Source organism: Panthera tigris, chromosome A3 (assembly GCF_018350195.1).
Source record: "Panthera tigris isolate Pti1 chromosome A3, P.tigris_Pti1_mat1.1, whole genome shotgun sequence".
Classification (NCBI taxonomy): Eukaryota; Metazoa; Chordata; class Mammalia; order Carnivora; family Felidae; genus Panthera; species Panthera tigris.
Genome location: NC_056662.1, coordinates 73,740,418 through 73,763,896, shown reverse-complemented (window position 1 = coordinate 73,763,896; position 23,479 = coordinate 73,740,418). Strand labels below are relative to the sequence as shown.

At 34.8% G+C, this 23,479-nt stretch overlaps 1 protein-coding gene across 3 annotated transcripts in view; it reads left to right on the top strand.

The window, feature by feature from the left end:
* Nucleotides 1-23,479, top strand: part of PPP4R3B (protein phosphatase 4 regulatory subunit 3B) — a 64,353-nt gene that overhangs the window by 7,916 nt on the left and 32,958 nt on the right. For all 3 annotated transcript variants that reach the window (XM_007075388.3, XM_007075387.3, XM_007075389.3), the window contains exons 3-7: nt 3,808-3,906; nt 12,075-12,698; nt 18,954-19,031; nt 20,323-20,439; nt 21,896-22,012. In XM_007075388.3, coding sequence (XP_007075450.1) covers nt 3,808-3,906; nt 12,075-12,698; nt 18,954-19,031; nt 20,323-20,439; nt 21,896-22,012 — 1,035 coding nt within the window. The remainder of the gene's footprint in view (nt 1-3,807; nt 3,907-12,074; nt 12,699-18,953; nt 19,032-20,322; nt 20,440-21,895; nt 22,013-23,479) is intronic.

The window sequence follows — 23,479 nt, the reverse complement described above, 5'->3', positions numbered from 1 at the left end:
TATATGTTATATATACGATAGTATAGTTTAAAAATCCATCTCAGAACAAGTTAGGGTCAACTACTGTTAGGAACTACTAGAGAGCTAGATGTTATGTTGCACTATATGTCTGGTTAATCTCACTCATTTTCAGACTTCTAAATTGATTTTAAATCTGCAAATTGAATTCTCCAAATCTGGTATTTCTATTCTCCTTTTTCTTAAAAAATAACGTTCCTTTTGAAAAACTTCAGCTCTGTGTATATTGAATTTTGTCATAGCTGTTGGGGCAGAGATAGGGTTAGTCTGACAAGCAATAGGATCTCAAATATTTCATGAGCAGAGTTTATTCATGTTAATGTACTGGGGAGGAAAACAAACCAATAATCCATTGGTTTGTTAGACTGTTTTAAATGTGTCACAAATGCCTTTGTGAATATAATGTAAAAACTGATAATCCTTTCCCTAGAAAAGATGTTAAGCACCAAGTTTTAGAATTCTAAAGTGTCATTTAGGCCTTGGATTATTAAGAAATTTTGGCTTAAACAATATTCACCTCAAGAATGTGTTTTTAATATTTAAGATTGAAAATGAGCATTTCTCATAAAACAACATTGTGAAAATCTGATTCAGTAAATGCTAAATTGTCAAGCTTTTCTAGCTCATGTCTTATTTCCATCTTGGCTTAGACATAATCACCTTTCTTATTTTTTTAAAGGACCAAACCAAGTATAACCGACTTTTTCTGTTCTCCCTGAAGGCTCATTTTAAATCTGATTTCCATAGGGACATAGTGGTGACTAAATGTTTCGTTGGTAGAGGAAAACTCTAAGCTTCTCTTGGTTTAAACAGGCATTAATAATGTCCCAAAGATATGTGTGCTACACACAAATGAGCAAAACCTAGAACACAAAGAGCACAGCGGTTGAAAACAGACGTTATTACAGAAATTGAACATGACTTTTTGGATGTGGGAGACTTTTTGGATATGTGGAAAACTCTGCCATTTAACATTTTGTATTTTATTTTAACTAGTCTCGTGCCAGCCTTGTGCTCTCTCACCTAAGAGCTTTTACTGTGATACTCAAAACAAGCAGTTCTAAGAAGTACTTCTTACGGTTATTTTTTGACTGAGATAGTAGGGTTCTGGGAGGGGAAGAAGGAAGGATGGGATTTGCTACTCACTTTGAGTAGATTTCATACAGCTAGAAGGTTCCTGCTGTGATAGCAGTTTCCCATCTTCTGTCAGCCAACCAGAGATACACTTAGGCGCTTAGGTGATGTTTTCAAATTTGACTTAACAAAAGAATAACCTGAGGCCCTTCTTCAAAATAGGGATTCTTGGGATTCACCCAGACCTGTTCCCGAGGGAGAAGCATGGGAGTCTGAATTTTTAACCATCTCTCAATGTCAGTCCTCTTTACATTGAAAAAGGATTCTGAATATAAATCCCATTTAGTTTCTGGGTTTTGCCTGGCTTGGGGAACAAACAAACAAGAAAATGATGGTGAAGAAGGGGACTCAATTAATTACCTTAAATCAGACTTCATTGCTTACCTAGACTTTCTTTCAGAAGATAGATTGAAACCAAATTGGAAAGGGCCTTAGATACCTGGATAAAGGATTTTGGATTTTATCCTGTTGTACTAGTGATCTCCAAAATGAATGTACATTATAAAGTTTGGAAATTTAAGAAGAAACCTGTTTATATATTTTAATCAAAAAAAGAAACTAAGTTTTGCTAATATTTGATAAGTGGTCAGAAGTAAAAAATATATGTAGAGATACCTTTTAAGGGTAACACTTCCATGAAAAGTGTCCCGTAACTACTGTGAATTATAGTAGCCGGTATGCACAGATGTTTTTATTTACGAATTTAAACTGACGTGTAACCCTAACAAAATGAACACATGTCGTAAAAAGGGTTGAAAACAGTGATAAAAGTGCAAATTAACATGGTAATGGTAAAGCTAACATTTATACTCTTAGTTTAATCTGTGAGCCGGGTGACAATGCAGAAACAGTGGTAAATAGATCTCACAAGAAGTCGCCCCTCCCCCAAAATTCAGAATTATTAAAAGGGTGACATTAAATAGGAGCTTGTATCTATTGTCATTTGTGGGTTTACTGTGCTCTAGGTACATACTGGGTCTTAAAATGTTAACTAATAATGGTATGGAACCATAACCGTTCAAACATTTAAAAATACTGCTTATTTTATCTTTATTTAAGGCTTTTTATTTCTGTTTTACTGTATATTTTGTAAAGTATTGGTTTGCTGATACTGTATTTCTGAATATAATGGTTAAGTAATTTGAGAGACACAAAAAAGTTTTGGAGATCATTGTTCATGAAGCTGTTTTGAGGAGAGCTCTAAGAAGTTGACTTGGGTTGAGGAAAGTACATGGAGCCTGAATGTGTGTCCTAGTGCTTTAACCAGAGGAGCTCTGTCTTTATCTTTTTCTACATAAAGATTCTTAGTAAAATTTTGTTTGTAAAAAGAGTTCTGCTGGATTTTTTAAAATATTTCAAAACCTCTTTTGTATATGGTGGGAGCCACAGAAGGTTTTTACATGAAAGGAGTCACATGATGAAATTTTAGAATACCTGGTGGCAAATTTGACTTCCAGGAAGTATAGCTAGGCAGAAGCGAGAACACAGCTTTCCAGCTGTTCTTCTTACCTGATCACACAACAAAAAACCTAAGGCCTGGGTTAGTTGAAGGATATTTTCACTTACAGATTAGAGCTATCAAAATATTGAAGTGTTTTCATTCTGAAGACTTTGTAAATCTGCAGCTTACTTTGAGTTTTACATTTTTTTCATATCATAATCAGAAGAATTAGGTGAATAATTCTTAATTATAAGGTATTTTTGTACATTATATACTTGACAATTGGGATATAAACTCATGTATTTTTTCAAGTGTGTATTTTCTAAAAATCAAAGTTTTAGCCATATTAAACTTCAATTATTATATATCTTTTAAAAATTGGCATTTCATTTCAGTGTTGCATTATGATTTTTGTGTTTAAATTTGTCCATGTTTTAATTTAAACCCAAACTTTAGTTTTAATAAAGGGGTTGACAGCTTTTTCCAAAAAGTGTAATTAACTTTTTGGTAGGTATACAATTAAGAACATTTGTAGAAAAACACCTAACCCTGGGGTTCTTAATTTTTTTACAACCTAAGCTGCTGAAATAGGTGCTAGACTTATTAACAGTAAGAAACAACTTATTGGTAGGACTTAGAGTATCTTCATTTCATCATTGTTTTGAATTCCTTCATATCCTGAAGGCTTTTCCAGATTCAGGAGAGGGGGGCAAAAATAGAAAGGGTTAAACTAAATTGTTCTCAGCTATTAGTCAGTCTGCTTGCAACCAGTTGACAACCAGGTTAAAGGAAAAGATAAAGTTGTAGGTGGTAGGTGGTTAGTGGGTGAAATAGCTGACTTTCTAGAAACCAAAGATGTAGATGATTAGAGTGTCTACATTACAGTTTGGCCAAAAATGGCTAGACTTTCTGTTAAACATGATCTTAGTACATGAACCAGATTGCTAACCCGTTTTAATATTTTTTGTTTTAGAAAATTGCTCAATATCATTTTAGTACCAAAGCTATTCCATTGCCAGTATATTACTAAAGTTTCAAAGGATAACAAAATACAGTTACATGATGTCAATTGAGTATGCATTATTTGCACTTATCAGAGAGCATTTGTCATCGCTGTACTGTTTCCTGTCCTCTTGATTTCTGTTTATACTTCGTAGTTATTTCTTTTCTAGCTTTTCTAGTATGGTGATGTAGAAATCTTTGTTTTTAAACAGGATACATTAATTGTTTGGTCAGAGGCTGAGAACTATGATCTGGCTCTAAGTTTTCAGGAAAAAGCTGGCTGCGATGAGATTTGGGAAAAAATCTGTCAGGTAAGGTTTTTTTGTTGTTGTTTTTTAATAATGTTTAACTTAAGTGTGCATTTTTTATTTTTTTTTCTTGTTACCTGAAGATATATATTAGAATGTGGAGAGAGGCGCCTGGGTGGCTCAGTTGGTAAGCCTCCAACTCTTGATTTAGGCTTGGGTCATGATCTCATGGTTTGTGAGATTGAGCCCCATGTTGGGCTCTGCGCTGACAGAGCAAAAAGCCTACTTAGGATTCTGTCTCTGCCTTCCCCCCTTCCGCACTATCCCTCTCTCTCTGTTTCTTAAAATAAATAAATAAACTTTTTAAAAAATGTGGAGAGAGAATGTTTTACCAGTTTAGATTTTTATAGTATATATTCATAATAAAAGGTCAGGATATTTTAAAAAACAAAAAAAAGATTAATTATGCTCTAAATCCTTGAGGTTTTTCCTTAATATTTGGTCACCTGTTTGCCTAATGTTTATGAATACTGTGTGCTGGACACTAATCATCAAAAGTGCTCATATCTTCTGGGGTGCCTGGATAGTTCAGTTGGTTAAGCATTCAACTCTTGTTCTCAGCGTTGTGAGTTAAGCCCTGAGTTGGGCTTCCTGCTGGGCATGAAATTTACTTTAAAAATGTAAAAAAAAAAAAGGGGGCGCCTAGGTGGCTCAGGTCATGATCTCCTGGTCTGTGGTTTGGAGCCCCGCGTTGGACTGTGCTGATGATACTTCAGAGCCTGGAGCATGCTTCAGATTCTGTTTCTCCTTCTTTCTGCCCTCCCTCCCCCCCCCCCACTCCCCCCCTCCCCCGTACTCTCTCTCTCTCTCTCAAAAATAAATAAAGATTAAAAGTATTTTTTAAAAATTAAAGAAGGCAACAAAAGTGTTCATGACTTCAGTTCTTAAAGAGCTTACAGTATAGCAGAATATAAGAGGTGATAACTCTCAGGTAACTGGAGCTTATTTTAATTAAGTTTTTATTTTAGAAGTTTCATATTTGCAGAAAATATGAGTAGAAAATACAGAGTTTCTATGTACTCCCCTCCCTAACACCTTCTCGCACACTTTCTCCTATTAATAGTCTCTTATACTAGGATACAGTAGTCACAATTAATGAGCAAATATTCATACATCATTATTCATTATTATTAGTCATACATTTATTAGCTAAAGGCCATACTGTATTCAGATTTCTGTTTTCTCTTCCAAGATCCCATTCAAGATACCACATTACATTTAGTAATTATGTCTCCTTAAGCAAACTAGTCTCTAATATCTGGTAACTGGAATTTTAAGTTAATCATAACATTAATTTTAACTACTATTCTGTAAATGGAATCACTGTGTTTTAGTGGTTGCCTAGCATAATACTCTCTTACAGTGTTTTTTATCTATTGTCATTTTCACTTCTATCAGCTTTTCATTCTAGTGATTCTGATCCCTGAAGGTTCTTAAGTTAGTTTATGCATCTGACCACAGTCATTTTTTTCCTTAGTCCTCCTAGGAACAGTGCCACACAGTGCAATAAAGTAGCCCAAGAAAGTATAATGTGAATCTTCCCATTCCATATAAAGCTTATTTGACGGATGGCTCTGGGTCACAAAGCTAAACTGGAATTAGAGGGTTTGTTTCTTTCCACCTCATATTTAACTATGTGTGTATCATGTATTATGGGAGCATTATTAGTATATGGTTTTAAATAGAACTTCCATTGATGAATAGAGGAAAACACTGCTAAATATGATTTTTGCTTTAATTTGTAAAATATACATAAGAATATAATCCAGATTGGTTTGCTACTATTTTGCTGTCATGGTTTCCCATTTTTAAACCTATAGATGGTGATGATGAGAAGGTCCTAATATTTACCTTTTTTTTCTTGTGTGCGCTCCATAGATTGAGATTGAATTTTATGTTTGCAAAGTTTTCTTTGAAGTGAAATGTAAGACCTAAAAATGACCTCTATTGCAGACTTAGACATATGCAGTCCACTAATATTTGCTGCTCTGTTCTAGATTCAATAAATTTGAATCCTGCAAGCACTCATCCACAAAAATGGAGGAAAAAACTGATCCATAAAAATAATGAAAGCATAACAAAGGATATTAAACTTTCAAAATAAAAGGACAAGATTACTTTTCTATAACATTTATAACACCGTTCAGAATATTAATAGTATATAAAAACTAACCTTTTTACTATAAATTCCTGAAAAGTGGTATTTTGTATTCTCCCTCCTCCAGTATACCAGCATGGCACCTGGCACATGTTATGTGTGTACTCCATACATATTTAAAGAATAAGTGAATAAAATAGAAGGTAAACATCTTCTTTAGAACTAGAATGTTGAATTACATTTCTTCTAGAACATAAATTTGTGTGGTAGATAATATTTACCAGTGATCATCACGTTAGGTTATGCCTACTCCATTTCTCCCCTCCCCTCACCTCAGAATGTACTGTATAATATATGTTTCTGGATATATGTGTATTCTTAAAGACTTTGTACATTTGTCCTAGAAATTTTTGCTGAAATTTATTTCTTACTGTTTTCACTCATGCAGTTCAGGAGGTCTCTCGACCAGGCAGGTTCACTAATTCACTAGAAAGACTCACAGAACTCCACAAAGCTGTTACATTCATCATTACAGTTTATTACAACAAAGTGATACAGATTAAAATTACCAGTAGGAAAAGGCACATAGGGTGGGGTCTAGGCATGAACTTCCAGTTTTCTTTTTTAGGATACTTAGGCAGACAGCACTTTCTTCTCCCTGCACTGATGTGTGGCAACCTGCACATAGTATCGCTGACCTGAACAGCTTACCTAAACCTTTGTGTCCAGCATTTTTATTGGGTGTTATTCCTATAAGCAGGCTGACTGCCCTGTGGCAGACTTTAGTTTCCAGCACCTCCAGAGGTTGAGCTGATACTACGTGGCCCAAGACTTCCACTATAAACCACCTAGTTACCCACACAGGGCATATCTGGCATAGCCCAAGGCTCCCAGGTACACATCAAACAGGATATTCAGAGTGCTTAGAGATTACCTCTTAGGAGCTAGGCAAGGGCCAGATCCCTTTAGGCAAGACTAATCCTTGATTGCAAAGGACACCCCTTGGTCCATTGCCAAGACTCTCTCAACAAAATGATCATATTTCTCTAAATGTCTGTATTTAGTATAGCATTTATATGACAGAGCAACTATCAGTATGAATATGCCTAGTATTTGGAGGAGCAGTCCTGGAGTAGAGCTGGATTTAAGAAACAACTAATTTGTCTGATAAAGCCATGATTTACCTTTTATATTTTTATACTGATTTGATTACTCATTTTCCTCCTTGATCTGTAATTTGTACCTTATGATATACTTGTACAGGAGTGTTTCACATAGAAATTAACTGGTGGTTTACAAAATCCATTTCTTCCTCCTGCCAGTCATTTTCTATCAGCATTCATGTTGAGCAGCCTTTAACTCAGTCTCCCAATACATTTGATCATTAATACTAATTTTACCATGAGGCTTATGTACATAGGGTAGTTGGATCAACAATGCTAGTATTACACCATATTGTGGTATGGTAGTAGATGTATCTGAAAAGTACAAGTCTGGCACGTTACTCGCCAGACTGTACAATTGGTCACTAACAATTGTTTCAGTGTATCATTATATTATATGACAAAATGTCTCCCAGAGTGGTGTAACTCATCAGGTTTAATTACAGGCCTCCATTCAACTTTGTCAAGTCCCAAGAATAGGTGATCTTCGCAAACATATGGTTTTTACCCTTCCAGGCATCTGATAAAATTGAGCTAAGAGAATATCATCTCTTGCTCTGATCCCTTTCTTGAGGCACTAGTATTAATATTGGATGCTTCTTGTTGCTTTACCCATTTATTCATTCCTTTACCCTTAGTTACTATTTCTTCTACCCATTTGCTAGTGATTTTTACTCACACTTTTCTGCCTTTGGAAACTTCTGCCAAACGCCTTTGGAAGGGGCTTTAGATTTGGCCACTCTCCTGGTCCAAGAAGTTTAATTTTTTGCTAAACAACTGAGTTGTACTGTACTTTTTAAATCTATGCATGTAGCTGAATATACAGCTAGTTTATTGCTCCTCATTACTGCATGGTATTCCACAGAACTATATATTTTACTCTTCAGTTCTGAGAGATCATTGCTAACCTTTGAAAAAACAATTTCAACAAAAACATTACACAGTTATTTTTTAACACCTTATAATGAGAAAGTAGAACTCCTCTCTGAAAAGTTTGACGGCTCAGAGAGCAATAAATTATAAGAAGAGCAAAGATAATTTCTGTGTGTGTGTGTGTGTGTGTGTGTATCTTTCAGAAAACATAAAATCAAAAGTGCATATGGAAGTTTTAACCTCAGAAAATGGTAGGATAGGGACATTTTCTTTGAAAGAGATGATGGAAATGAGTGAAGATAAGTTGTAAGATGGAGAAGAAGGATGTTGGGAGTATGTTGAGTACTGGTGATCTCTTTTTCAAAGGAGAAAAGTCTCTCTTCTGAGACTTAAAGGGGAAAGTAATAGTGTTTGACACTTAAAAAGGGGAAAAAATTAAAGCAGCAAATGTAAGGATGTAGGATAGGAGTGTGGAAAAAAACATTTTTGTTGAGAACCCTACTGATAGTGTAAATTTTTTATGCACCCACTCAGCATAGTAGTTGACTGACTTTAAGGATGTTAAGGTTAGATTGTGGGTTTTGTTTTTCTTTTAAAGCTTTTCTTTCCTTTTTTTTTCGTTTTTTGTTTTAATATTTACTCAGAATGAGGAGCAAGAGCAAAGGAGGACCAGAGAGAGAGGGAAAGAGAGAATTTCAAGCAGGCTCCATGCTCAGCACAGAGCCCGATGTAGGGCTTGATCTCACGAACTGTGAGCTCATGACCTGAGCCAAAACCAGAAGTCAGACACCCAACCAGCTGAGCAACCCCAGATTGTGTTATAGTAACAAAATCCTAAAATAGTGGCTTATCACAACAGTAGTTTGTTTTTCCTTACTGCTATTTGATGAATGAGGGTTAGAGTTGGATAAGAGGGGGCTGTGCTTATCAGAGCCACTCAGAGACCCAGGCTGATAGAGAATTGATTTTGATACTTTCAAGCTAATTGCAATGTGAGAATGACAGGTAGCAAATCAGAACAATGGCTTTTAGAAGGTCTACCCAGAAGTTACACATGACACTTCGCTCACATTTCATTGGCCAAAATAAATCACACAGCTACATACAACTTCATGGAAGCAAAGAACTCATGTGCCACAAAAAGGAGAAAACCAGAAATGCTTAGTGAGCAACACTCTTGATATCCAGACAGATACTTTGATGTATGTGGGATTGACAGATCTGTCTGATATAATCTGTCAGTGAGAGTTAAATTTAGGAGAGAGTCCAGGAAGCTTGTAAGGATAATACTAGATAATGTAGAAACACACTATAACCTAGTGAATGCTTCTGTAGCTTTGCTTTTGTTCTTAAACATATGCAAACTATTCATTTGCAGTGTAAGTTGAATCCTCCTATTTCCTCTTTTTGTTTTTGTTTTTGTTTTTGTTTTGTTGTTGTTCCTACGATTTTATTTTTAAGTAATCTCTACACCCAACTTGGGGCTCAAACTCCCAACCCTGAGATCAAGAGTTGCACACTCCACTGACTGAGCCAGCCAGCCACCCTTCCTCTGATTTCTTCTTATTCTTTCTTTGTAACATCTGATTCTTCTTCCTTCCCTACCTCATGCTCTACTTCTGTTTCTATGGTTACCCTTAGTTACCCTAATACCAAATTTCTGTTTTCTGTCCTATTTTTCCTGAGTAGTAGGCCCACAGATTTAGTTGCCAGCTGGGTATTCAAACACCCCAAACTTAACAAAACTGACCTTTTATTAACCATTCCTCTCCATGCTCCCAGTTTTTGTTAAAGGAGCCATAATCTTCTTAATGACAGATTTAAAACTATAGAGTTATTTGTGGTTCTTCCTCTCTCTTACACCTGTCCCTCATCTGTCTCAACATCACTATCTAAATTCAGTTCTTCATGTAGACTTCAGAATAACACCCTAATTTGTCTTTATTCTCAAATTTATTCCATACAACTGATGCCTTACTTTCTAAAGGACAGTACTGCACATTCACTTCCCTTGACTTTCCATAATCTGGCTTTAGTCTTCATTTCCAGTTTTGCTGTTGGCCATATGCATACCACACATTTCTCTCTCTCCGACTCTATTCCCTTTGTACTTTGGATACCTTTATCCCCATCTGAATCTTACCCATCTTTGAAGGTCCAAATGCCACTGCTTTTATGATTTCTTCTTATATTCTCTCTTCACCACCCCCTTTACTCCCGGAGTGGGAAGGAATTTCCCTTCCTCTGAATTTCCATGGCATTTTATCTGAACTGCTCTTATGACCTTGTTACTTAAACTTTCTCCTACATTTACGTGTCAGTCTCCCTAAGCCCAGCTCCTCTGTTGAGAACTCAGAAATAAAAGAAGTACGCTCATGCTCTAGGAGAAAAAGTCTCTTATATGCATCAGTATATCTACTTTCTCTAATAAGTCCTTAGATCTTTTTTCATATGTTGCTTTGGTAGATTTGGAAATTTGTGGAGCTTTTTCATCTCAGGATATTTGGATGTTTTGAGGTGAAAAGAGGATAATTGCACTCTTGTGTTAAGAATTAGGAAAAAATTTATGAAGAGTAAAGTTTTTATGTTAAATAGAGTCATTATAGAAATCATTATAGGGGCACCTAGGTGTCTCAGTAGGTTGAGTATCTAACTTCAGCTCAGGTCATGATCTTGCAGTTCGGGAGTTTGAGCCCTGCATCAGGCTCTGTGCTGACAGCTCAGAGCCTGGAGCCTGCTTTGGATTCTGTGTCTCCCTCACTCTTTGCCACTCCCCTGCTTGCATTCTGTCTCTCTCTCTCTCAAAAATAAAACATTAAAAAAAAAATTTTTTTTTTAAGGTGTCATTATAGGAAACTTGTCCCAAGTTTGCCATGCTTTTCTTGAGCTATCAACCTGAATCATAAAACAGTTGTTTATTCATTGTGTTTTCTAGATACTAGAACTTGGAGGCTTTTATCACAGATGTTAAATAAATGCCAATTTAAAAAAAAAAATCTTTGTTTTTAATTTTTAAAAATTTTTAATTTTTTTTAATGTTTATTTAATTTTGAGAGAGACAGAGTGCAAGCAGGGAAGGAGCAGAGAGAGAGGGAGACACAGAATCCAAAGCAGTCTCCAGGCTCTGATCTGTCAGCACAGAGACGGTTGCGGGGCTCGAACCCACAAGCTGTGAGATCATGACCTGAGCTGAAGTAGGACGCTTAACCGACTGAGCCACTCAAGTGCCCCAGTATTCTTTGTTTTTTAAAACAATTTCAGGCTCTTAGCAAAAGCAAGTATTTTTTCAAAAGTGAATTTCAAAATTAATTTGAGGAAATCTTCTCACTCTTGAATATCCAAGAAGTTGGGTTTTAGTTTGGTTTAAACTTAGTAGTGTTTTGTCAGGCCAGTGGATGGTGCATTAAGAGCCGTCCCTAATTTGGGGGCCCCACAGAAGAGTTAACCTTCAGCAGAATTCGAAATTAGTAGATGTAGGGAAGTTATTAAACTGCACATGGTTATTACATAACCTCAAATAAATCAGTGTAATATTAGCTGAAATAAATATATTGTCAGGGGTCAGAGTTAATTAACCTCAAGTTATAAGTTGGGAAATTTAGAGGTGAAATTGAGACTCTTCCAATAATTGACTCTAAACTGGGTGTGTTTTCCCCCTCTAGACTTCACTTTCTTTCTTTTTTTTTTTTTTTATAATGTTTATTTTTGAAAGAGAGAGAGAGAGAGTGGGCAAGCAGGGAAGGGGCAGAGAGGGAGACCAGAATCCGAAGCAGGCTCCAGGCTCAGCTGTCTGCTAGAACTCTATGCGGACTCAAACTTATGGACCATGAGATCATGACCTGGGCCGAAGTTGGACACTTAACCGATTGAGCCACCCACGTACCGTGGACTTCATTTTTAATTAACAGTGATTATGTGGCTAATAATGTTTCTTTGCAAGGTATTTTTTACTTAAATCCAGTGGTCAGTGATTTGATTTCCAAAATTTTGAATTCTTTTGTATTTTAAGGTAACCAGCTGTACTTGGATGTTTTTAGGTTCAAGGTAAGGATCCATCAGTGGAAGTCACACAGGACCTCATTGATGAATCAGAAGAAGAACGATTTGAAGAAATGCCTGAAACCAGTCATCTGATTGACCTGCCCACATGTGAACTCAATAAACTTGAAGAGATTGCTGACTTAGTTACCTCAGTTCTCTCCTCACCTATCCGTAGGGAAAAGCTGGCTCTGGCCTTGGAAAACGAAGGCTATATTAAAAAACTACTGCAGCTGTTCCAAGCTTGTGAGAACCTAGAAAACACTGAAGGCTTACATCATTTGTATGAAATTATTAGAGGAATCTTATTCCTAAATAAGGCAACATTGTTTGAAGTAATGTTTTCTGATGAGTGTATCATGGATGTCGTGGGATGCCTTGAATATGACCCTGCTTTGGCTCAGCCAAAAAGGCATAGAGAATTCTTGACCAAAACTGCAAAGTTTAAGGAAGTTATACCAATAACAGACTCTGAATTAAGGCAAAAAATACATCAGACTTACAGGGTACAGTACATTCAGGACATCATTTTGCCTACACCATCCGTTTTTGAAGAGAATTTTCTTTCTACTCTTACATCTTTTATTTTCTTCAACAAAGTTGAGATAGTCAGCATGTTGCAGGTAAGTAAACTAAAGTGTTCTTATATTATTTTAGGTATTCTCCTTAATAGTTAAAGCTGGTGTTCATTACTTTTTGAAAGTTTTCTTTTGTTTACTTTAAGTGTACTATTGAGCATAGAAAATAGAGCTTTATCTCTTTTTTTTTTTTTAAGTATTTTTTATTTTGAGAGGGAGTGCATTTACTAGTGGAGGGAGGGGCAGAGAGAGAATATCCCAAGCAGGCTCTGCACTGTCATCACAGAGCCTGTCGTGGGGCTCAGTCTCACAAACCATGTGATCACAACCTGAGCCAAAATCAAGAGTTGGATGCTTAATCAGCTGAGCCACCTAGGTGCCCCAAAGGAAAGAATCCTTTCATAATGTGACCTTTTAAATTTTTAAGTGTCCTATCATGTAAATTTTTTTAACTTCATTTTTGCATGCATTTAGAAAATTATAAAATATATATGACAAAATATTCATCATTTTAACCTTTTTTTATGTATACAGTTCATAGCATTAAGTACCTTCTTAGTGTTATGCAACCATCACCATTGTCCATTTCCGGAACTTTTTTATCATCCCAAACCAAAGCAGCTGTTTCTAAGATTATTTTTAGTCCATTTTGTGAGATCTAGTTATTATTGGGGGGATAGTACATATGAATGTGTGTGCTTAAAGTTTTCCAAATAATTCAAATGTGTAGTCAGCACATCTAAATTAACATTTGTTAATTTTCAGGAAATGATAACTAGATTATTTGCTGTGTGAGGTTGGTTTTAATCTGTCTCCTTGAGTTGTAAAATAGTTTATACCATGTTTAGCATGTTAATCCTTTATATGCTAACAGTGTAATAAGGAGGAATTTGAAGATTTTCCTTTACTTGTGGTAGTATACTATACCCACAGTTTCCTGCATAACTGTCTTTGTTATGTCCATATCACTGAATAAGTTTCTTGAGCAGCTTCTATATACATAGTGTAGTAGTGGTTCTCAAGTGTGTTCTAGGGGCTCCTAAAGCCCTTTCAGAGTTCTTTGGGGTTTTTCCTTTTCCAACTTCTTGTCAGTGTGAGGCTGTATTTTCTTCTTGTACTTCAAAATATTGTATTGCAACAGATTGAATGTCAAAGAAGATGTGAGAATGTAGTTTTCTTCTATTAAGCCAAACATTACAGAGATTTGCAAAAATGTAAAACAGAGCCACTCTTTTTTCTAAATTTATAAAATTTTTCATAAATATATTTACATAAACTTATATCTTATTTTTAAAACAAATTAGTAAATGTTTTTAAATGTCTCTGTTTTTGTTGTCAGTATTGCCAAACATAATCCACATAATAAAACTCTCTGGGGTACTCCATAAGGTTTAAGAGTTTAAGAGATCCAAACAGTTGAGAGTTTCTGACTTAGTACTTAGGTCTTAGTTGTGAGATTCCGTTTTATGATGTTAACAGTCATCATTCATCTTTCTGTTGTTACTTTACTTTTTGTATAGGGTTTACTTCTTTAGATCATGCTTTCACCTAGCAGTTTTCCTTATTCCACAATAATAAGTATAAGGGAAAATAGACTTATGCATGGGGTTCCATTTGTTATACATGAGACCTGCTTTTTAAAACCGTTTGTACTATACAATTCAGGGTGCCATTTCACTTGCTGACAGAAAAACAGTTACAGTCTCAGGAGTTTGGAAATAGACCTACAGTCAATATAGCTGATGTAAAGAAAAGAACCCAGTGACAGAAGCTTAAGTGCAGAAGCTTTCAAATGACTGCTTTGACATCAGAAGGGGTTCCAAATCCATAATAATAAATCATAAATGCTTTATATACTTAAAAATTATGCAAACTAATCTGTAAGTATTTGAACTCTTTATGTCAGTTTATATATTTTCTCATAGATCTATTTGTAAAGGCTATAATTATATAAATCAAGCATAGCTTTAAGAAAAGAAAGTCTTACTCATTTCTGGTCCGTGAGATACATTTATGAAGTAGATACTGTGAACTACCTGTTGCATATCTAAGGTTTAGCACTTAGTTATCTCTCCATTTCAGCAGTGATGCTGAATTCTGTTTTCTGTTCTCAACAGTATGTGAAAAGAAAAGAATTACGATTATGGTGAGTGACCTCTAAAGGCTCATTTCCTAAAGCCCACCTCTGAGGTTTCCATGTAGAAATTTTTTGGCTAAGTATTAGATGTTTCCAGATACCCTTCTAGCTAACTAGGATACGTATCTATAGCTTCTTAAATGAGTATTGGCCTACTGTTGTATGAGTTACATAAGCAAGTGCAAATGTAAAGATTGTATCTATCTGGACCAAAATGAGTTAGTGTAAAGGTACATAACATAACTCCTAGCCTAAATTAGGGTAATTAACTGAGAAATTACATGAAAGCACTTACTGTGGTCACTGGCTCCTGGTATGTACTTTAATACATGTTGAGATTCTCTAAAGCTTGATTAGGGCATAAGAGTTTAGTTAACCTGAATTTTCTAGCTAATTGCATATGAAAATCCCGTGTGCCCAGAATTGAAATTTATACTTAAAAATGTTTTTTATGAATTAAATCCCTAAAACCAATAAATTGAGGTTATTTTCACACAGCTACAGATTAAAGTCCTTTTCAAAACAAGAAGTTTTAACTTCCTTCACTAGAAATGATTGAGGATAGGTATCTCAAATGTTAACATTTTAATACATTACATGTTATCTCCACTATTCCATAAATAAGAGTTGAGCTGAACACAAACCCAGTAAAAATCAGTGGTTTTATTTCTTGCTTAACATATTTTGTGGATTTCAGCTTACTAAAAAAGAAATTTCTAAACTTTCATCCCACTTACTAAGGAGCTATGGTAAAATCTCTTCATGCCTTTAAGGAAAAATTTACAATAATTCAGTTCTTCATTTTGTTTCAGAAGTTTTTGGATTCATGTAAGAATTTAACATATTACATTTTATCTTACTAGATTTGGCATAGTCTAGTTTGTGTGTGTGTTTTACTTTGGTTTGTTTCATTACTTTGAACTAGTTAGAAATCTGTCCTGTAGTCTATTTTACATGGTGAGAGTAACAAAAACCAGATCGTGCAGGTGACGTGGATTCTAATAATTTTTTTAAAATGTTTATTTATTTTTGAGAAACAGCACTAGTGGACAAGGGGCAGAGAGCAGGGGACACAGAATCCGAAGCAGGCTCCAGGCTCTGAGCTGTCAGCACAGAGCCCGACACTGGGCTCAAACTCACAGGCTGTGAGATCATGACCTGAGCCTAAGTCGGCCGCTTAACCGACTGAGCCATCTGGGCACCCCCGTGACCTGGATTCTAAATCCATCTCTGTCACTAGCCCTTTGGATAATGTCCACTCTTTGGGCATCAGTCTTTTGAAATTTAAAATTGGACTAGGCAATCTCTGTAATCTCTTAAAGTCTGATCTAATTCCAACTTTCTGTCTTTACATGAGTCTAGTAATGGTGGATGGGTTCTGGGTTTGGGTTTTTTGTTTTTTAACGTTTTATTTATTTTTGAGACAGAGAGAGACAGAGTATGAACAGGGGAGGGGCAGAGAGAGAGGGAGACACAGAATCTGAAACAGGCTCCAGGCTCTGAGCTGTCAGCACAGAGCCCGACACAGGGCTCGAACTCACGGACGGTGAGATCATGACCTGAACCGAAGTCGGATGCTTAACCGACCAAGCCACCCAGGCGCCCCGGGTTTTTTGTTTTTTAAAGTAAACTCTACACCCAATGTGGGCTCAAACTCACGACCCCAGGATTAAGAGTTGCATACTCTACCAGCTGAGCCAGCCAGGTGCCCCCGGGATTTGGGAGTTTTGAGCGCGTGCCTGTTTAATTCAAAGAAAAGTTTGATTCACTTTTTTAAAAAAGGCCCCCTTTTTCCCCATAAGGTTTTGTTGTGTAATTCAAAAAGACAGCCACACACAATTTGACTGAAAATAGTTACAAAGGCTTTTAGGGGTGCCTGGGTAGATCATTCGGTTAAACTTCAGACTCTTGGTTTCTGCTCAGATCATGATCTCATGGTTCGTGGGTTTGAGCCCTGCTTTGGGCTCCACACAGTGCAGAGCCTGCTTGGGATTCTCTCTCTCCCTCTCTTTCTGCCCCTATCCTGCTTGCTCTCTCTCTAAAAATAAACTTAAAAAAAAATTTTTTTTAAACAAAGGCCTTTATGAAAAAGAAGAACTGAAGTGATCTAAAGAGACTAGTTTAATTGGAGAACCAGGTATTTAGTGGGAGACATTACAGTTATATTTATGAAACACTTTAAGCTGTCAATTAATTGCTTTTTTACTAGTGCACTGAACAGAGTGCTTTTGTAGAGTATTACAAGAATAAGATTAGAAATCAGAAAAAATATATATACCAGGAATTAGAAAACATTCTCCTAGCAGACGGTAATACTTGAAATTCCCTCCCTAATACATTATGCAGTTCTAGCTTTCAGCACACAAATAATGAATCATGTAAGAAATTGCATTTATCAAAGAAGTGGAACTATTTTCCTATGAAAATATTCTTTAAAAAGTTAAAGATCCTTAGAGAAGAAAGGAGGATTTAATCTGAGAAAGATTCAAGAAGAAAAAAAAATTATAAAAGGTTTAAGTGGAGGTAAATGTGTATTCACCAAAACCTAAAATATTGAGATAAAAAGTATTTAGAAAAAGTGATTTGAGGGATAAGTATAAGATTGCATATGCAGTTGAATTCTCTCAGAAATAGATGAGTCAGGCCATAGTATATAAGGTCTAGAAGTCAGCAAAATAGAGAACAAAACAAACACCATTCTGAGTCAGACTAATGAATGGGTTTGTCTCTCAGTATTCTTTAAGTAACACTGATGGATGGTTAGTGGGAGAGTATGTTACATCTTCTGTGATTGTATCTAGTAGTCTTCATTCATTTTTTTATATATGCTTTATCTTATTTTTTTTAAACTTATTTAAGAGATTGAAACTGCTTCACAGATGATCCAAGCAAAAAGGCAGGTATTTAAGGTACATCCTTAACATGTTATAATTTGATTTTTTTTGTCAACCACTAAGTCAAAAATTCTAAGAACATGCTACTTTAATTAAAGTTAATACAAATTGTATTTCATAAAAGTGAATTTTAAAAATAAGTGAAATTTAAAAGCACAATATTTTTTAGCAGATCTTGATGGATCTCCACAAAGTGGATTTCAATATTCATGTCATTTTTTTCTTTAGTAATTTAATAGTGCACTCTTATTGTGGAAAACTAGAAAATAAAGATAAGCAAAAAAATTGCTCATAATCCATCACCAAAAGATAATCACAATTAACATTTTAATGTTTCTCCCTTTTAGACTTTAGACACAAATTTATATTAAAAATAAGATTATACAGTATGTACTATACTGTATTTTTGTTTGTCCTTGTAAACAGTGCTTAGAGAAATTAACATATATCTGCCTTTTAATACCTCAGAGTCATCAGTGTGAAAAGCAATTATTGTAGTGCTTTATCATTTCACTGTGTCCTTGGGGACCACAAGAAAATATAAGCCTGTACCCCAAATAACCCTAAATTATATTTCATGAGTTCTTGTGTTTTAAAAGGTTTTGCAGTCCAGTCTTACTGCTGCCAGAATTCTGTCTCCTTTACTGTTGTCCCTGTGCCGTATTTGTAATTCATTTTTCTAATCTTCAGTGGACCGACAATGAACTCTTCAAACTTGTTTGAATTACATTTAAATTAAGAATAAATAAATAGACCCTGAGAAGGAGCTACAGTGTCTCTCAGTTAAAATGCATGAGTTTTGGGGCACCTGGGTAGCTCAGTCGGTTAAGTATCCAACTTTCCCTCACATCATGATCTAATGGTTCATGAGTTTGAGCTCCACATGGGGTTCTATCCCCCTCTTTCTCTATCCCTCCCCCGTTCGTGCTCAGTCTCTCAAAGATAAATAAATATTTTAAAAAACTAAACTAACCTAAAATAAGTGAGTTTTCATGCATTACCTAAAACAACTGGTTATTTTTGGTCTCCAAATGATTCTTCATAGCTGAGGTTTCTGGTTAAATGAGGTATTAGTGTATGTATAACTAATAATAAATGGTATAATCAGGGTTGAAAACTATAACATGAATATGCCCTGGAATTTTAAGGCTTATGATGAAACTATTAGGTTTTCAGCTACTTTTATTATAATTTGTGTAAATCATGTAAGTGAGTATAACTTTATACTTTTGTTAGACTATTTCATAGTAATTATTTCTTCTCGTGTAGGAAGATGAGAAGTTTCTGTCGGAAGTTTTTGCACAATTAACGGATGAGGCTACAGATGATGATAAACGGCGTGAATTGGTAAGTTATTTATTCTTGAAATTCAAACCTTTATTTTTTTTTAAGTTTATTTATTTTGAGAGAGAAAGTGTGAGTGGGGGAGGGGCAGAGAGGGAGAGAGTAAGAATCCTAAGCAGGCACTGTGCTATCAACACAGAGCTTGATGCAGGGCTCCAACTTGTGAACGATTAGATCATGACCTGAGCCAAAGTTGGACACTTAAACCAACTGAGCCACCCAGGCGCCCCTAAATTCAAACCTTTGAAGTGCACTTACTCTTGGCTAATACAACTTTTAATATTGAATTTGTTAAGAGAGAATTTTTTATAATTAAGATGAAAAGTACACATTTATTCTATAAAATGATTACTCTCAAAGTTTCTCAAACTTATTGTTTTGTATATTTGCCAGTTTCTTAAAGTATTTTGACATGTGTTTTTTTCCTCCAGTGAGGGAATTCATGTGCTTAAAAATCCCCAAATAAGATATGGGGTTTATGTTAGGACACAACTACAAACTCATACATTTTTATGGTTGTAGATACATTATAGAACGGCTCTTTTCAAAAAACAAAACAAAAGGTAAGGACAGTACTTCTTGAATACATGAATGATAAGTAATTTGGTTCTTGGAAATGTTTTTTTCTTTTGAATGTATGTATTTTCTGAGATACGAACCATGCTTTGGAGGAAGAGAATAATGATTGCTACTTACCAGCAGTTTGTCATTTTCTTTAAACATTATAATCAGGTACTTGGGTTTTAAAAAGTAATGAGAGATTACAGGTTTAAATTAGCCAAGTCATCTTGGTGTAGGTAATAGCCTACTCAGTTTTCTCATTTAAAAAATTAGGCCTTTAAACTCGGGAATCTTTTAATGTCCTTTCCAGTTCTTATAAATGAAATTGTACTTTTGAGAGCTGTCTGAGAACCCAGCTACCATTTATTTTATATAGCATGTTTCTACAAAAATACATGTTCTAATTCAAAATACATACCTTACATGACATTTTTACAACTGAATCATGAATTGAAAATACTATATGTATATTCACTCTCTGAGACTCCACATACAACATGTACACTGTATGCCTTGGGAGAGTTCATCGTTCATTTTGTGGAAATAATGCGAAGCTTAGTTTTAGTGGGATGCTAGTTTTTAAGATGTTCTTTACAGGTTTTGAGGGGCCAAGATACCCTGAAGAGGCAAGGTCCTTCAGAAGGGCATATCATGCTATGGTATATCACATTAAAGTGAGCCCAAGTTTGCTGTTATGTGTGTCAACTTCTCACTATACTTTCTAACATTGCAGGTTAATTTTTTCAAGGAATTTTGTGCATTTTCTCAGACATTACAACCTCAAAACAGGGATGCATTTTTCAAAACTTTGGCAAAATTGGGGATTCTGCCTGCTCTTGAAATTGTAATGGTAATTATCCAACTTCTTTTCATGTTTTTGAAGTTGTGAATTTCTCGTACCTTTATATTACATATGTGAAAGTATTTATTATAGTAATGCATATTGAATTGTATAGTTTAGGTTATGATTCACTTGATAGTGAATTACTACCAATGTGTTCCATCTTCAGATTTTTATTAACTTGAATTTGTAATATTAATATGTAAGCACTTGGATATAATATGGCTTCAAGTGAATTAAAATCCCACGTGTGTTTTCAAGACTATTATCTCTTCTGTAGCAATATTAAGTATGTTTTATAGAAATTTTTAAAATGTCTTTCCTTTTTAGACCAGTGAGAGTAGAGTAAGGGCAGACTGGACCAAAGCAGCTCAATGTCTTTCCTTTTTAGACCAGTGAGAGTAGAGTAAGGGCAGACTGGACCAAGGCAGCTCATTCTGCAATATGGGTTAGGGCAGTGGTTCTCATATATATCTGTTTATGATTTTTATCCATTGGTATTGTATGAAAAATTAAAAATATTTATTTCATTTTAAAATGATAAATATAAATAATATAACTTATAAAAATAATTTTTCAGAACAAAACATTTTAGTGGAAGAGTGGCATTTCATTTTTTTTTTTTTTTTTTTTGGCAATCTCTTTAACATTTGGTTTAACAGAAGACAGCTAGATTCTCATAGCAACTTCTGCATTTAATTTGTTGTGATATCATATGTCTTATAGCCTCTGGAAAACCCCACTATACTTGTGATATACTGAGAGTGAAAAGGGCTGATAATGCCCTAGGATTATTTATTATTATGAAAATAGTTTTTAATTTCATGTGGTTCCTGAAAAGGGTGTTGGACACCTCACCAGGATTCCCTGGACAACACTTGGAGAACTGCTGAGTTAGGGAATGTGTTCAGAATCACTTGGGAGATTTTGTAACTTACGAGTCATGTATCCTTCATGTTATGGATCAGTACCTTAGAAAACTAAGTTGTGGAAAAAGAGTGAAAATACCCAGTATTTTCAAAAGCATCCTCTATTAGGAGAGTCATAAAAGAATCAGTTACTAAAGAGTAACTGGCAAATAAATCCAGGACCAATGATGGATTCTGGAAAGTTATGGAGTCTTAACTAGGTAACATCATTCACATTTTGCATATATTTAAATCGAAAAAAATTTCTGTACAGTATTTGTAAAGTATTTCTTTATAATCCCATGTTCATTCTTACATTTAAATTCCCTGAATATTTATCTTCGTGGTGGTAAAAACTGGCACAAACTAATCATTGAGCTGCTTAAAAGTTTTTTATATTTGTAAAATAAAAAGAAGTATAGGATGGAGAGATTATACATTTTGAATCCAGTACAATGTCTAATTCCAAAAAGTTGGTGTGTATAGATTTGGGAAAGAAAAGGAACACAGCACAGTTTTTGTTAAGTCTCTAAGTAACCTAATTTTCCTTTTATTAGGGCATGGATGATTTGCAAGTTAGATCAGCAGCTACAGATATATTTTCTTATCTAGTAGAGTTTAGTCCATCTATGGTCCGAGAATTTGTAATGCAAGAAGCCCAGCAGAGTGATGATGTAAGTAATAATGCTATGATTATGTGTGAATTACCTGTAGAGTAGTGTTGGCATACTATTGAGAGAAAAGGTTTAACTACAGTCTTAATCTTCAGTGAAGCAAAATAGTAGATTTCTGATCATTTGTGACATTAGCAAGCCCAGAATATGTGGCATTTGATTTATTTTACAAACTGTATTCAAACTCGTATTGAGATAAATATATTACAACAGAATCGAATTATTTAAAAAAGTTCAAGTGCTAATGAGGTATAATTTCAAACCCTTAGCTCAGGCACTTACCTGGTAAAACCAGCAAATTGTTTTCCCTTGTTTAAATGTGTCTTTTTTTTCCCCATGTGAATGAATGTTTAATAATGAGACCAATGTGTTTTCCCACTATGGAAATACTTAAACTTTTCCTTTAAACTGTTTAAGAACGAAATGAACATAGAACTATAATTTAAAGTAGTCTTTCTTATATCAAATACGTTTTAGTATTAAGAAGAAAATGAGTATAATTATGTTCCTTCTTAAAGAAGATTTTGATTCCCATTGTATGATTTCTCATTGCATGAGTTACTTTTGAATTAAAATACAGTTGCTGTTTTGTGTTTAATCTTTTAATTTCTCCTTAGATTTTTACATTCTTTGTTAGATATTTCCAGGGTATTTCTTTTTAAAGTCGTTTTATTTTAGAATCAGTTTGAGCTAATGCTACAGTTTTAGGCAGTAGAAGAAAGAGGAAAAAATCTTTAAGTATATTTTAAGGGTTTTTTTTATTAAACCCAAAAGGTGTTAAATCTGACTTTAAAGAAAGTCAGATACCTAGTTTATTAGTTTATAATCTCACTATTGGTATGTGTATCTTAGTGCCAGCTTTACAGAAAGTAACTCTGAAATTAACACTCTTAATTGCTGCATCCTCAGTGATAATGCATTGATTAAGGACATCCATCATAAAATCTCTTCAGGCGAAGAGAATAATAAACTAATTTTTAGAATTCTTTACTCTGAAAGTTTTTATTTGTTTTCTTTAGAAATACTTCCTTGTTTACATTTAATTGATGGATGAGACTTAGAGAAGCACTTACTGATTTTTAACTATGAAAAGTCCCTTTCTCAGTTTTTCATGTTGATAGAATCCTAATCTTCAAGGTCTTTCATTTCTCCAAATTTTCTGAGATCTAGCAGTTTAACAGTTTAAAAATGTGTTGCCTCCAAATAGTTGAGTTAGCCCACAAAAGAGGATAGATTTCTCTCTTTTTTTTTTTTCCTTCAAAATTGAGGATTCTACAATTCTACATTGGGTTCCTGGTAACCTTTAAAAAGAGAAGACTTAAACTGTGTATTTGGTGGGCAGTTGATATTTTGATGGCCTTTTAAAATAAATGCACAGCATTCAAACTTTTCTTTCCAGTATTATGGAGCAGATTTGGTTTTAGAACTTGGATTACATATTAAAGTATGTGTTGAGACACAGGAAAT